At 43.8% G+C, this 11,304-nt stretch overlaps 2 protein-coding genes across 3 annotated transcripts in view; one reads left to right on the top strand and one right to left on the bottom strand.

The window, feature by feature from the left end:
- UNC50 (unc-50 inner nuclear membrane RNA binding protein) overlaps positions 1 to 2,231 on the bottom strand; it is an 8,934-nt gene extending 6,703 nt beyond the window's left edge. Inside the window, exons 1-2 of one of the 2 annotated variants that reach the window (XM_021716550.1) lie at positions 2,147 to 2,231; positions 892 to 1,175 (exon numbers count right to left, since the gene is read on the bottom strand). In XM_021716550.1, the coding sequence (XP_021572225.1) occupies positions 892 to 1,175; positions 2,147 to 2,166 (304 nt within the window). In that variant the 5' untranslated portion in view covers positions 2,167 to 2,231. Of the gene's footprint in view, positions 1 to 891; positions 1,176 to 2,001 lie in introns of both variants that reach the window. The other variant, XM_008066049.1, reaches the window with a different exon arrangement.
- Positions 2,232 to 2,378: 147 nt separating this feature from the next.
- Positions 2,379 to 10,058, top strand: LOC103268470 (cytochrome c oxidase assembly factor 5). The gene is made up of 3 exons (XM_008066051.2): positions 2,379 to 2,529; positions 6,561 to 6,644; positions 8,707 to 10,058. Exons 1-3 carry the CDS (start codon positions 2,431 to 2,433, stop codon positions 8,746 to 8,748), a joined length of 225 nt encoding a protein of 74 aa, XP_008064242.1. The 5' UTR covers positions 2,379 to 2,430; the 3' UTR covers positions 8,749 to 10,058.
- The last annotated feature ends 1,246 nt before the right edge of the window (positions 10,059 to 11,304 follow it).

An 11,304-nucleotide genomic window follows, 5' to 3' on the forward strand; every position in this document is an offset into this window, starting at 1 on the left:
AAAAAAAAAAAAAAGTTGGAGTCTCACTCTGTTGCCCAGACTAGAGTACAGCGGCACACTCCTGTCACCCCAGTGTCGACCTGCTGGGCTCTGGTGATCCTTCTACCTCAGCCTTCCAGGTAGCTGGAACTACAGGCGAGTGCTACCACGCCCGGCTAACATTTTTATTTTATTGCAGAGACGAGGTCTCACCATGTTGCCCAGGCTGGTCTTGAACCCAAAGGCTCAGGCAATCCTCTTGCCTTGGCCGCCCAAAACGCTGGGATTACAGGTTTGAGTCACAGTGCCCTGCCTGAAATATCTAAAGTTCACTGAGGAGGGGCCTTGCCAGGCTAGTTCACCATGGTAGCACCAGCATTTAGAGCAGTGCCGGTACAGAGAAAGCACTCACATATTTAAAGTTCAGGACCCTACAAACTTCAAAATCTTATGTACTTCAACACCCTAAAGGTAACCGAGACCCTTACATTACAAAACTGGAGAACTCAGACGCAGTTTCTTAATTCACATTAGTACTTTGACACCTCTCACTCTGGATCTGCCCAATTGTGAAATGCAGTTTTCAATTTCAATATTCCTTTTCACAGTAAGTTGGCACCGAGGTACTAATTCACAGTAGTTTAAAAACACGAAGTGAATTCTGTCCCCCACTTTTCAAAATCCAGAGGTAACAGTTTACCCTGGCATCTGCTTGGGACCTGTAGAATCAAGAATACAACTGTCTTTCCCTTGGGAAGATTTTTGAAGCTTAAAAAAAAAGAAGACATTTCTTCAAATATCCCCAAATTCTGACCCACAACACATTTAAGATAAAAGATCCTCCAAATGACAAGCCTAATCTGAAATGCTCTATGTGTTTTTCAACTCGACCGCAGAAAAACAAACACTTACCACAGAGCCAGACGCTTAATAGGACCAAGAAAGCAGGGTCATCCCTGGCCCACTGGTCTTTTGTCTGTTTTCGGTAATGAAAGTTTCGATAAACCCTCTGTGGGGACGTGAACAGGTAAAGCATCTGCCAGGCAGCAAACTCAAAGTCCATCTGCCGGAAACGAAAAAGTCTTCGCAGGTATTTGTAGCGTTTTGCTCCAGCCGTGTGTCTTGCTGCATCCCTGGAGTTCAGGACTCCGTTCCCCTGTGCTGAGGAATTCACTGAAGTACTTGGTAACATCTTCCTAGATGGAAGAAAAAAATTTACTTAACCCGTAATCTGAAGAAGCTTTCGGCTACCAGCACCCTCTCCCGAGTTATTTGGCGCGGTGGTCACTTGATATGTTCTCCCCAACCCTTAAGAAGGGTCAGGAGCGAAAAGCAAACGTAACTGGTTCTGAGGCTTGTCTTGGGGCATGGGAACCGCAGAGGGCTGGCAGGCAAGGGTATCCCCTCGCCCTTCTGAACCACCCTACCCGGGGGCATGCGATTTCTGCACTTCATCTCAACTCCATCCTCAGACAGCCCTCCCAGGCAGCTGCCATCAGGTGAGGGAAGGCGGCACAGAGAAGTGAAATGCCGCAGACAGTCGAAACCTGACTCAAAATTAACCACCAGACCTTCAAGGAAAAGCCTCAAGAAAACAACGTCGAAGCCGATTTGAAAACGATGGTACTGAAAAGCCAAAATGCACGGCCTATTCACACAGGCCCGCCAGTGTATACCTGGTCACTCGGATGTGATATAAAAACAAAGCAAAGCTCTAATCCTTAGCGTCTTGCTTCCGGGATAGCTCGACAGAGGGACTGACAGCCTAAGCGTCCACCCAACCAGTCGGCCCCGGGCGGCGGGCCTCCGCCTCCACGTCGCAGGCCTCCGGGCCCAGGAGCTCCCCGCCGGCCCCGGGCCTCGGGGACGGCTGCCAGGTTTAGCAAATACAAACATGTAACCCCCAGTTACATCTGGATTTCAGAGGGGCGGCGACTAAGGTTTCCGTGTGACTGTGTCCCACGCAGTATTTCGGACGTGCTTATACCAAAAGCTGTTCTTTTCCCTGCTATCCCAGTGTACCTGGGAGCCCTTGATCTTATGCAGCGACTTCCCCGGGCCGAAGGCCGGAAGTGGCCGCAGCGAGGCCAGGCCGCGGGCTGTCAGAGAAAACAGTCCCCGGCGTGAGCCCGGGCCGAGCGCGCGGGGAGCGGTCCTCAGGCCTCACTTGGAGTCCTGCTGCAGCATCGACCCGGTCCGCCGCCGGTCCGGCTTCCCTTCCAGCAAAGCAGCCGGCACTCGGGAAGCGACGCGTCACGCGCGCCTACTTCCGCCGCGCTCGCGCCGCCTCTCGGGCACCCGTAGTCCCTCCGGCGGGGCCGCCGCGCGTCCGCCGGAAGTTGTTGCAACTGGCTTCCGGTTCCTTCCGCCGCGGGCCTCGTTCGTTCTCCGCGGGGGAGCCGCGGTCGCGGACGAAGAGAGTAGGGGCCGCTGGTCGCGGGAGGCGTCGTCATGCCCCGGTATTACGAGGACAAGCCAGAGGGCGGAGCGTGCGCGGGCGTGAAGGAGGACCTGGGCACGTGTCTGCTGCAATCGGACTGTGTGCTGCAGGTAGCGCGGCCGGCGCTGCGGGTGGTAACGACGCCTGCGACGGGGAGGCAGGGCTCGGCGAAGGTCTCCGGGTCGACCTGCGGTGGCGGTCGAGCGTCCCTGGTGTAGGTCACATCCCCGGTCTGCTGAACTTGGGCCGATGCCCCGAGCGAACCGAGCGTCCGTTCTCTCCGGTGTTAGGTTGGAGATAACGATACCCGCCCCCTCGGGGTTTGTAAGGATTAAAACCTCACGGGCTGAGAAGCGTTTGCTTGCCCTCAGTAGGTTCTGGAGGCATACAGGCGAATACGGCAGGTTTCTTGCTCTCCAGGACATGAGAATCTGTAGAATGAAGTATTTTAGAGGCTTGCGCAAAGCTGGTACATTGTTGTGGCTAGCAGTTCTGTGTATGTAGGGGGCGTGTGCCAAATGTGCCTTGTGTGGGTTTGGATTTGTTTCTGAGTTACAGTCCTCCGCCTTCTCGGGTGCTAAGTTGTAAATGAGGCAACTCCAAATGCTCACGATTTTGTATCTTGTTTCTCCCCTGCACTCTTCCCTCACTCCAGGCACGGGTCTTCGCAGCACCCAAACCGAATGTATTGAAGCATTTGCAGTGAGGTTCAAGGTTGACCTGGGTTGTGGTTTGAAGTTCAGGTAAAAACACAAGTGCCTTTTCCAGTTATAGAGGCCAGATGAGAGGGCAGTCAATTGTGTGCGATTATTTTTGGGCATTGGGGGATGTAGTTTCAGACAGCTGCTGGTATTTCAGAGTAAAGGTTACCCCCAAGTGGACATCTACCATAGTTATTAGTATTAGTGCTTCCGCTACGTCACGACTTATGTTTGGTTCACTGATTTTAGCCTTTAGCCAGACTCGCCTCCCAGCGTCTGGGAAAACTTCGGAGTTGTTATAACTTAAGAGATTATCCAGCTCAGCTTCCTTATACAAATGAGGAAACTGATGTGCCCTTGTTTCCAGGCTCCCCTGTCCAGGGCCTTTTGCAGTCTGCTGCTTCGTTCACTGTGCAGTGAATGTTCAGCCAATAGCTAGTAAATGCCTATTAAGTGGTGGGCGTGGCATCAGGCACTGGCTATACAAAGTCACTACTTACATAAGCTGGGTCTCACGGGAGAAAGAGACATGTAAGAGTCTAAATTCCTGCCATAAGGGCTGTGTTTATTAAACATTTGTTTAATGAATAGATTTAGGGGAAAATGCCTTAGACCAGTAAAGAGCATCTGATTTTGCTTCAGAATTTGGGAGCTTCCCAGAGAAGTGACATTTGAACCGAGTCTTAAAGGTTGAGTAGTAGTTTATCAAGAAAAGGAGAGGGGGCGGTGGTCGTTGTGGGGAAAATCTGTACGACCAGCAAGAGGTGGGGAGATGTGGGAGGTCCTGGAGGAGCCAGTGCCCTGCAGTATGGGAAGAGTGACTGGAGACTTGAGAGGGAGGTTGCAGCCAGGTGTGAGGGCCTGTGTGTGTCAGCGGGGAGAGCTTGCATTTTATCCTGACATTCAGCATCAGGAAGGGCACGGAGATGAGCAATCAAGGAAAGAAGTACATAGAGCAGAACCGAGGAAAGAAACTGGAAGTAGAGGACAATACTGTGGCAGGGAGAATTCTAAGTTGGCCTTTTGCATTGACTGATTTAACAAACATTTATTGAGTGCCAAGCTCTAATTTCAGAGACGAAATACTGATGAATGGGACAGTCTCTCCTGAGTAGAAGGTAGATTTCTGGAAGGCTAGAAAGCTGTAGGCAGAGATTATTGCCAGGACACCTGGTATAGACTTCTTTCTCCTCATTGAATAGGTGGCCTTATTGATGCTAAATTTGGTCAACTGAAAGAACCTAAGTCCTATAGACAGCCCTTTAAATGGAAGTTCGTGTACAGTTTGTGTTAAATTCATCCTGAATGGCGACTTCAACTGGAGTGTAAAAGGGCAACACAATAGCAGGAGATTTGCAGGTCCAGAACAATCTCTTACCTTCTTGGATAGTGTCACTGGCAGCTACCACCCACCACTGCCCACTGGGGACTCTGAGGACCAAGAGAAGCTCTGCTGAAGTCTACCTGCTCCGTGTGGCCACCTTATTTATGGTGGAGACTTTTTATTCCTTAGCTTCTTGAATAAAGCTAACCTGATCTCATGGCAATCTTTAACCCACCTGAAACCCATGGCAGCTCACTCTGGAGGGATTCAACAAGGTGCTGCCTGGCAGATAGTCAAGGAGCTGGAGGGGCTTAGAGAAACTCAGAATAATGGTGGTAAGGATATAATTTCCAGTGGGGCTGAAGAAGGGAAGGAAAAGGCAGATTCAAAAGGCATCTCTTGGAGAGACTTCTTGGGACTTAATGACTACTGGGAGATCACCAAGGTTCAAGCTATGTCAGGGGAACTTGACTTATCACAGGGTATCCTTTGTGCCTCCATTAACAGCTTCCAGGCCTGCTGACTCTTCATCAAAATCACCTGGAGGTGGGGGCAGCACGAAAGTACAGATTCCTTCGCTGCCCTCATCCCACCCCCAATAAGTTGAAAGTTTCCTAGGTTGGTGCTTGGGTAGCCATGTTTGAGAGCACTGATGGGTCTTGACCTGAGAAGGCAAAAGGCTTAGGGTATAGGTTCGCGTGCATGTTACGGAGACCCAGAATAACAGTGGCTTAAATAAGATAGAGAATTCTCTCTTTTGTTCTTGTGCCTGTAGATAGGACCTGGGTTATTTCCCTTAGTCTTCCATGGACCCAGACGCCGTTGACCCTGTGGCTCCAGACACTGTGTTAGGAGATAGGATTTTACTCTCGTTGCTTTGCTTGTCCGAGATTGCTTTGCTTCCACACCATCAGGCCTAGTAACCTTATGGAGCAAGGTTCTTCCTTTAAGGACCAACCCAAAAGTTTTATTCCTATTTCCCACACATTCCATTGGCTAGAACTTAATCACATGACCACAACTAGCTGCAAAGGCAGGTGCGAAATCGTGCCCAGCCATATTCTGGATAAAGGAAGAGAGGACAACTAGCAGTCTGTTATTCAGGGTGGAGTGGATGATGAACTAATGTTTCTCTTTTAGCTTTAGCGGATCTAGGTGGATCTTTCCACCAGGCAGTTGGCAGTATATGATGAAAATTTGCAAAAAAAGGTAGCATCTTAGATACAATTTGAGGAGGCATTAGCTTATAAATTATAGTTCTTAAAAAAAAAAAACTATAGTTCTAGTCCTAAGTTGCAACCTTTTGTCTGAGTCCACATCGTTCATGTGGACAACACACCCCATTGGCAGTATGGCGAAGTTTGGAGAGGAATGTCATATTGCAAGGAAAATTGCCACTCTGATCCACTTTTAAGAATCACTAAATAGATGACAATTGAAATCCTGGACCCACTCACACATGCAGAATAGGAAGTGGCCAAGATTCCTAGGGAAAAGGAGCAACATAGATGTGGTACTCTTTAGCTTTTTTTCATAGTAAAAACTGGGGGCTTGCGACTGGTACCCGCAGAATAAAGGTTTTGGGGAATGGTTGCAGTAATGGGGTTGGAGAGTCAAAATCGGCTTGGGGAAATCCCTGATTATGTAGAGTGGTTGAAATTTGGTTTACATTTTTGCTGGTACATGAATGTTCCAGGTGTTTCTATTTAAGTAGTACTCCAGCCTGCCTCATTAATATCAATGTAAAGTGTTTAGTACAAACACTAAAAATATTCTGCTTTTAGGGCACCTAGTTCACAATTTTCACCCTTAAGGAGATGAAGATATCCCTTTGTAGATTTTTTATAAACATTTTGAAGTAGCCCATGGAAACAGTGTTTTCAGGAACTCAAGGTGTGCCCATAAGGTGCCCAAAAGTTATCTTACAATTTTTTTTCCATTCTGTCCTTTTCTCCTTAGGCACCAACAGTTAAAATGAATTGCGAATGACTTCTTACATAACTTTCTATTTTCCTCTTTTGTTTAATGTTTTTAAAAAGAACTGTTTCAGAAGAACAATTCTTTTGTACTTTGTGAGAAAATTTCCCAGATATTTATATGGTTTTATGTGCCCTAGGAAGGAAAATCTCCTCGGCAGTGTTTGAAGGAAGGATACTGCAAAGCCTTGAAATATTCATTTTTTGAGTGTAAAAGATCAATGGTAAGTGATTAAAGATTTTTAAAAGCTTAACACTGAAAGTTAGCTATATGCAGTTAAATATGTGAGTGACTTAATAGGTATAGAGAAGTTGCAGTGAACTAGTTTGGAAAGATACAGTTTGGAAGAAAGGATGTAGATAATCTTTCTTGCTCTGGTGTGTTCAGTGTTAGGTAGCATTCATGAAAGCCTGTCACTGTGCTAACCATAGCTGCTGAACTTCATGAGTTTCTGAAAGTGTGAGAATGAAGTCTCAGCAAGTATAAATGGGCTAAAGTTGTGTTGGTCACTCTGAGTTCAGGTCATTTGACAGTTATACACAAAATCATAATGTGGAGGTCTAGGCTGTATACACTTGTGCATTTCACGACTGGAGAAAATGTGTGTTTGAATTTTGAAGTGATGGGTTTTGGAAATAGGGCATAAAAAGGCATCACAGATCTCTGGAGTTCCACTCTAACATTCTTTAATTTAGAAGATCTACAGAGGTCTTTGGAATGGAAACTGACCTTTTCTTGGGGAAAGGAAAGAATGCAATCAGAAATATGAGCATCCCTTTAAAGAAAGCATTCCCTTGGACTTGAGCATGCTTTTGTTTGTTTAGGAACTACACTGCAAATCCCTTCTATATTTATGACTCAGGAGCAGTCATAAAGAACTTGAGCATGTTTGCTAGCTAGTCAGATCCAGGGAGGTTGCAAAGAGAGATTAAATTTGGCCACATTGTTTCCTTTCTTGAGTGACACAATTCTCTGCCATCTTTTCCTGTCATTCAGTTAAAAAAAAAGGATTTCCTTGCCTTCTCTCATGTAGGTATTTTGTTAAAATGCAAACCTGTAGATTTATCAAGAATTTCAAGGTTTGTAAATAAAATCCCTGAAATTCTCTACCTGAAGTTCTCTTTGATCTCCAAAAACTTAATCAGATTTTTAAATTTATATTTTCACGTTAATTTATCTTCTGCAGAAATTTGTAAAAATCTAGAATAAAAAATTAAAAAGCACTTCCAACCATTTCTAAATATCTACTTTGACACTGGAAAGAGCAGTCTTTCTTCAAGACTGTGATTAGTTCTCCAAAATGAGAAGAGTCATGTCACACCTAAATAATGAAACTTAGTGATATATACTTAGCAAAAAACAGAAACGTAACAATTTAAATTGTGTGGGTAATTTTGCCTGCTACTTTAGACAGCTGGGCGTGTGTCCCTTTGAAGGTGCCATGGGAAGTTTGAACCTGCTCTTCCCTCATATTATGAGCAGCTCACCAGCCTGATTATGATTGTCGTGTTTAAAGATTTTTTAAACGTGGCTCTTAGCCACTTCGTCTAGTGCCCAGATGAATAAATGGCTTCCTGTTCCACACTGGCTGTGCTGGACTCACTGGTAGGGTCTGTCTCCACAATAAATCCTTCTTACAGAATGTCTGGGGAGTGATAGTGTCTGTACAATTTTGCCTCACATGCTGACTTTAGAACTTTAATATTCAAATATATTTCAAATCTTTAAATAAATAGCCACTGATGGGGAGAAAGAGCCTGGGAACTGTTAAGTAACACATAACCGTTTAAAAATCCCTCAAGTGAATTACTCCTTTATAGGCCTCTTGAGAAGTGGCTGCACTGTGAGGCTCAAGTCAAAGAACATGCTGGTAGCCTATGAGGGAGTAATTCACTGGAGGGATTTTCAAGTGGTTGCATGTTACTTAGCATTTCCCAGGCTCTTTCTCCCCATCGGTGGCTATTTATTTAAAGATTTGAAATATATTTGAATATTAACCTAGACCTAGAAAGCTAGATTTTCTAGGAGAAAAATACATGTTAGCCCGAAGAAAAAGTTAAATGTAATCTGGATTCTACTTGAGAAGAAAATCCTTACTGATTGCCCATAAGTGGAACTTCTGTTAATGCCATCTTTATTACTGTGTTTTTTCTCGATAGCTCTGACAGTTGCCTTGTTTATTTTGCCAATAACTGGTTGACTTCTCTCATGTAGTGATACCCGTTACCAAAGTTGGATTTAGTTATATTGTACCTAATTTGATTTCATTGCACATTTATTTTCAGTTGGATACCAGGTCAAGATTCAGAGGAAGAAAAGGGTATTAATACCATTAAGTTGAAACCAAGATGAAAACTGCAAAGGATCTTCTTTGGTCATTGACACCCAAAGCCAAGATAGGAAGCACACTTTCTGCTTCATCTGTTCAGTTGGACCAGCTTGTCCCTCCACAGAATGCTGGGAGAATGAATGAGTTCTGGTTATGAATATATAGAAAGTAAATATTTTCTTGCTCTGTTATTTTTAGAAGAAAAATAATTTAACAGTATGGGTTGGGAGCATAATAAATGTGTTTTGAGGATCGTTCTAAAGCACAGAGAATGGAAAGATGATTATTTTCATACTTGACTCTTCAATCAGATTCCACACTTTGTACAGGCCACTGATGTAACTGACACAATTGATAACATGGAGCCTGTCCAGAAGATGTCTACTGGGAAAGTTGAGGATAAAACTTTCTCTTTAATTCAGTCTGTTCTGAAATAAACTGTTTGATTCCCTAGAGAAGAAATATTTAATTTGCACTGATTCACTGAAGTCACAACCTCAAAACTTCACTGCTGCCCCTGGGCAGAGCTGATGCCAAGCCCCAGGTGGTGTTGCCAGGGCTCTTCACCATCATCTCCCTGTTTTTCTGTTTCCTGATTTCATTTTCAGGCTGGCCCGCTCCACATAATGGGCCAATGCCAGCTATAAGCTCACATCCTTAAGATCTATGATCCAAGAGGAGAGAGAGAACTTTTCCAGGGTAACAAATCAAATTCTACAAAAGAACTGTCTCTGGTCTTCCCTGCCTTGGACCAGGCCCTGTGGAAAAAGGGATGGGGGCTGTGATCTTGGCCAAGCCTGGATGGGTCATATGCAGTGTCACTGATAACTCCCATCAGAATCACTTTGGAGGACTGGTGGGCCTCGTCCCAAAAGGGGAGGAATTTGGAGCAAATAGAAACAACAGATGTTCTCTATAGAAAGAGTGAAAAACATGAAATGGTTGAAAAGTTGAGCATCACAGTAATTTAATTCTGGTCACTTAATATAGTAGAGAATAGGAATACAAGTTTCCAGCTTTATTTGGTATTGAAGAATAATGAGCTGTGGCTTCGTTATACTGCCACAGTTCACCAGAGTTAAAGCAGTCAAGTTATTGTATAGCTCACTTTCTTTCTTAAATGTTCTCTGAAAAAGCTATGAGAATTCCACACAGCGTGGGTATTTATCAGAGTGTCACCGAGCCTGTTGCGTGTACTACTTTTCACAGGAAAAGGAAAAATGATGGATTTATTTTTAGTAACTATTGTATACATACTTAAGTGCTATAGCATTATTAATAAAGTTACTTTAATAAGAAACTCTAAAATGTATTCTTATTAAACCCTGTCTTCTTTGTTGTTTCATGAGAGCTTAATAGGAATTCACATACCACAAAATTTACCCTTAAACCATACAATTTGGTGGGTTTTAGTGCATCTGTGCACAGAGCTGTGCAACCATAACTATTAAGTCATCGCTCCAGAGAGAACTCTGTACCCATTAGCAGTCACTTCTCAGTCCCTCTTTTCCCCTCACCGCCGGCAGCCACTAATATACTTTTTGTATAATATATGGCCTTCTGTGACTGGCTTTTTTGACTTACCATGTGACCGAGGCCCGCGTGTAATGATTGCTACTATTTTTAAAATACGACTCTTAGATGAATAAGTGGGTGTCCCACACTGGCTGCATTGGACTCATTAGTAGGGTTTTCATGATGTCTTCAAGATTCATCCACATGTAGCATCTATCTGTACATTACTTTTTAGTGTCAAGTAATATTCTGGAGCATAGATAGACCACATTTATTTATCATCAGCTGGTAGATTTGGGGTTGTTTCCACTTTGGGGCCATTATGCCTAATGATGCTGTGAAGCATGCTGAACAGGTTTTACAAAGGCCTGTTTCTATGTGGAATTATGGGGTCATATAATGCCAACTTTTAACAATTTGAAGAAATGTCAAAATTTCTCCACAGTGGCTATACCATTTTACATTTCCACTAATTATGTATGAAGGTTCCAGTTTCTCCACATCATCAACACTTACTATTCATCTGTTTGGTTATAGCCATTCTACTGGCTATGCATTGGGATTTTGATTTGCATTTCCCCAGTGGCTAATATGTTTGAGCAAGTTTCCAAGAGCTTATTGGCCATTTGTATGTCTTCTTTGGAGAAATATTTTATTCAAGTCCTTAGTTCGGTTCTCCATTGGGTTATCTTTTTATTGTTGAATTGTAAGGGTCCTTTATATGTTATGGATACAAATCTGTCAAAGGTAAGTAATTGGCAAATTCTTCCCAATTTGTGGTTTGTCTTTTTACTTTCTTGATGGTATCCTTTGATAGTTTTGTTGAATTACAATTTAGTTTTTCTTTTGATGTATCTAAGAAGCCATCGCCTAATCTAAACTTGTGGAAATTTATTTCTGTGTTGTCATCCAAGAGTGTTAATAGTTTTACCCCTTAACATTTAAGTCTGTGACTCATTTAAAATAATTCCTCATGCCTTATTAGTAAAAACATTTTAAATTGTGGTAAATACACAAAATTTGTCATCTTAACCATTTA

This window comes from Carlito syrichta, unplaced genomic scaffold (genome assembly GCF_000164805.1).
Source record: "Carlito syrichta isolate Samal-C Ts95f unplaced genomic scaffold, Tarsius_syrichta-2.0.1 Scaffold308837, whole genome shotgun sequence".
Classification (NCBI taxonomy): Eukaryota; Metazoa; Chordata; class Mammalia; order Primates; family Tarsiidae; genus Carlito; species Carlito syrichta.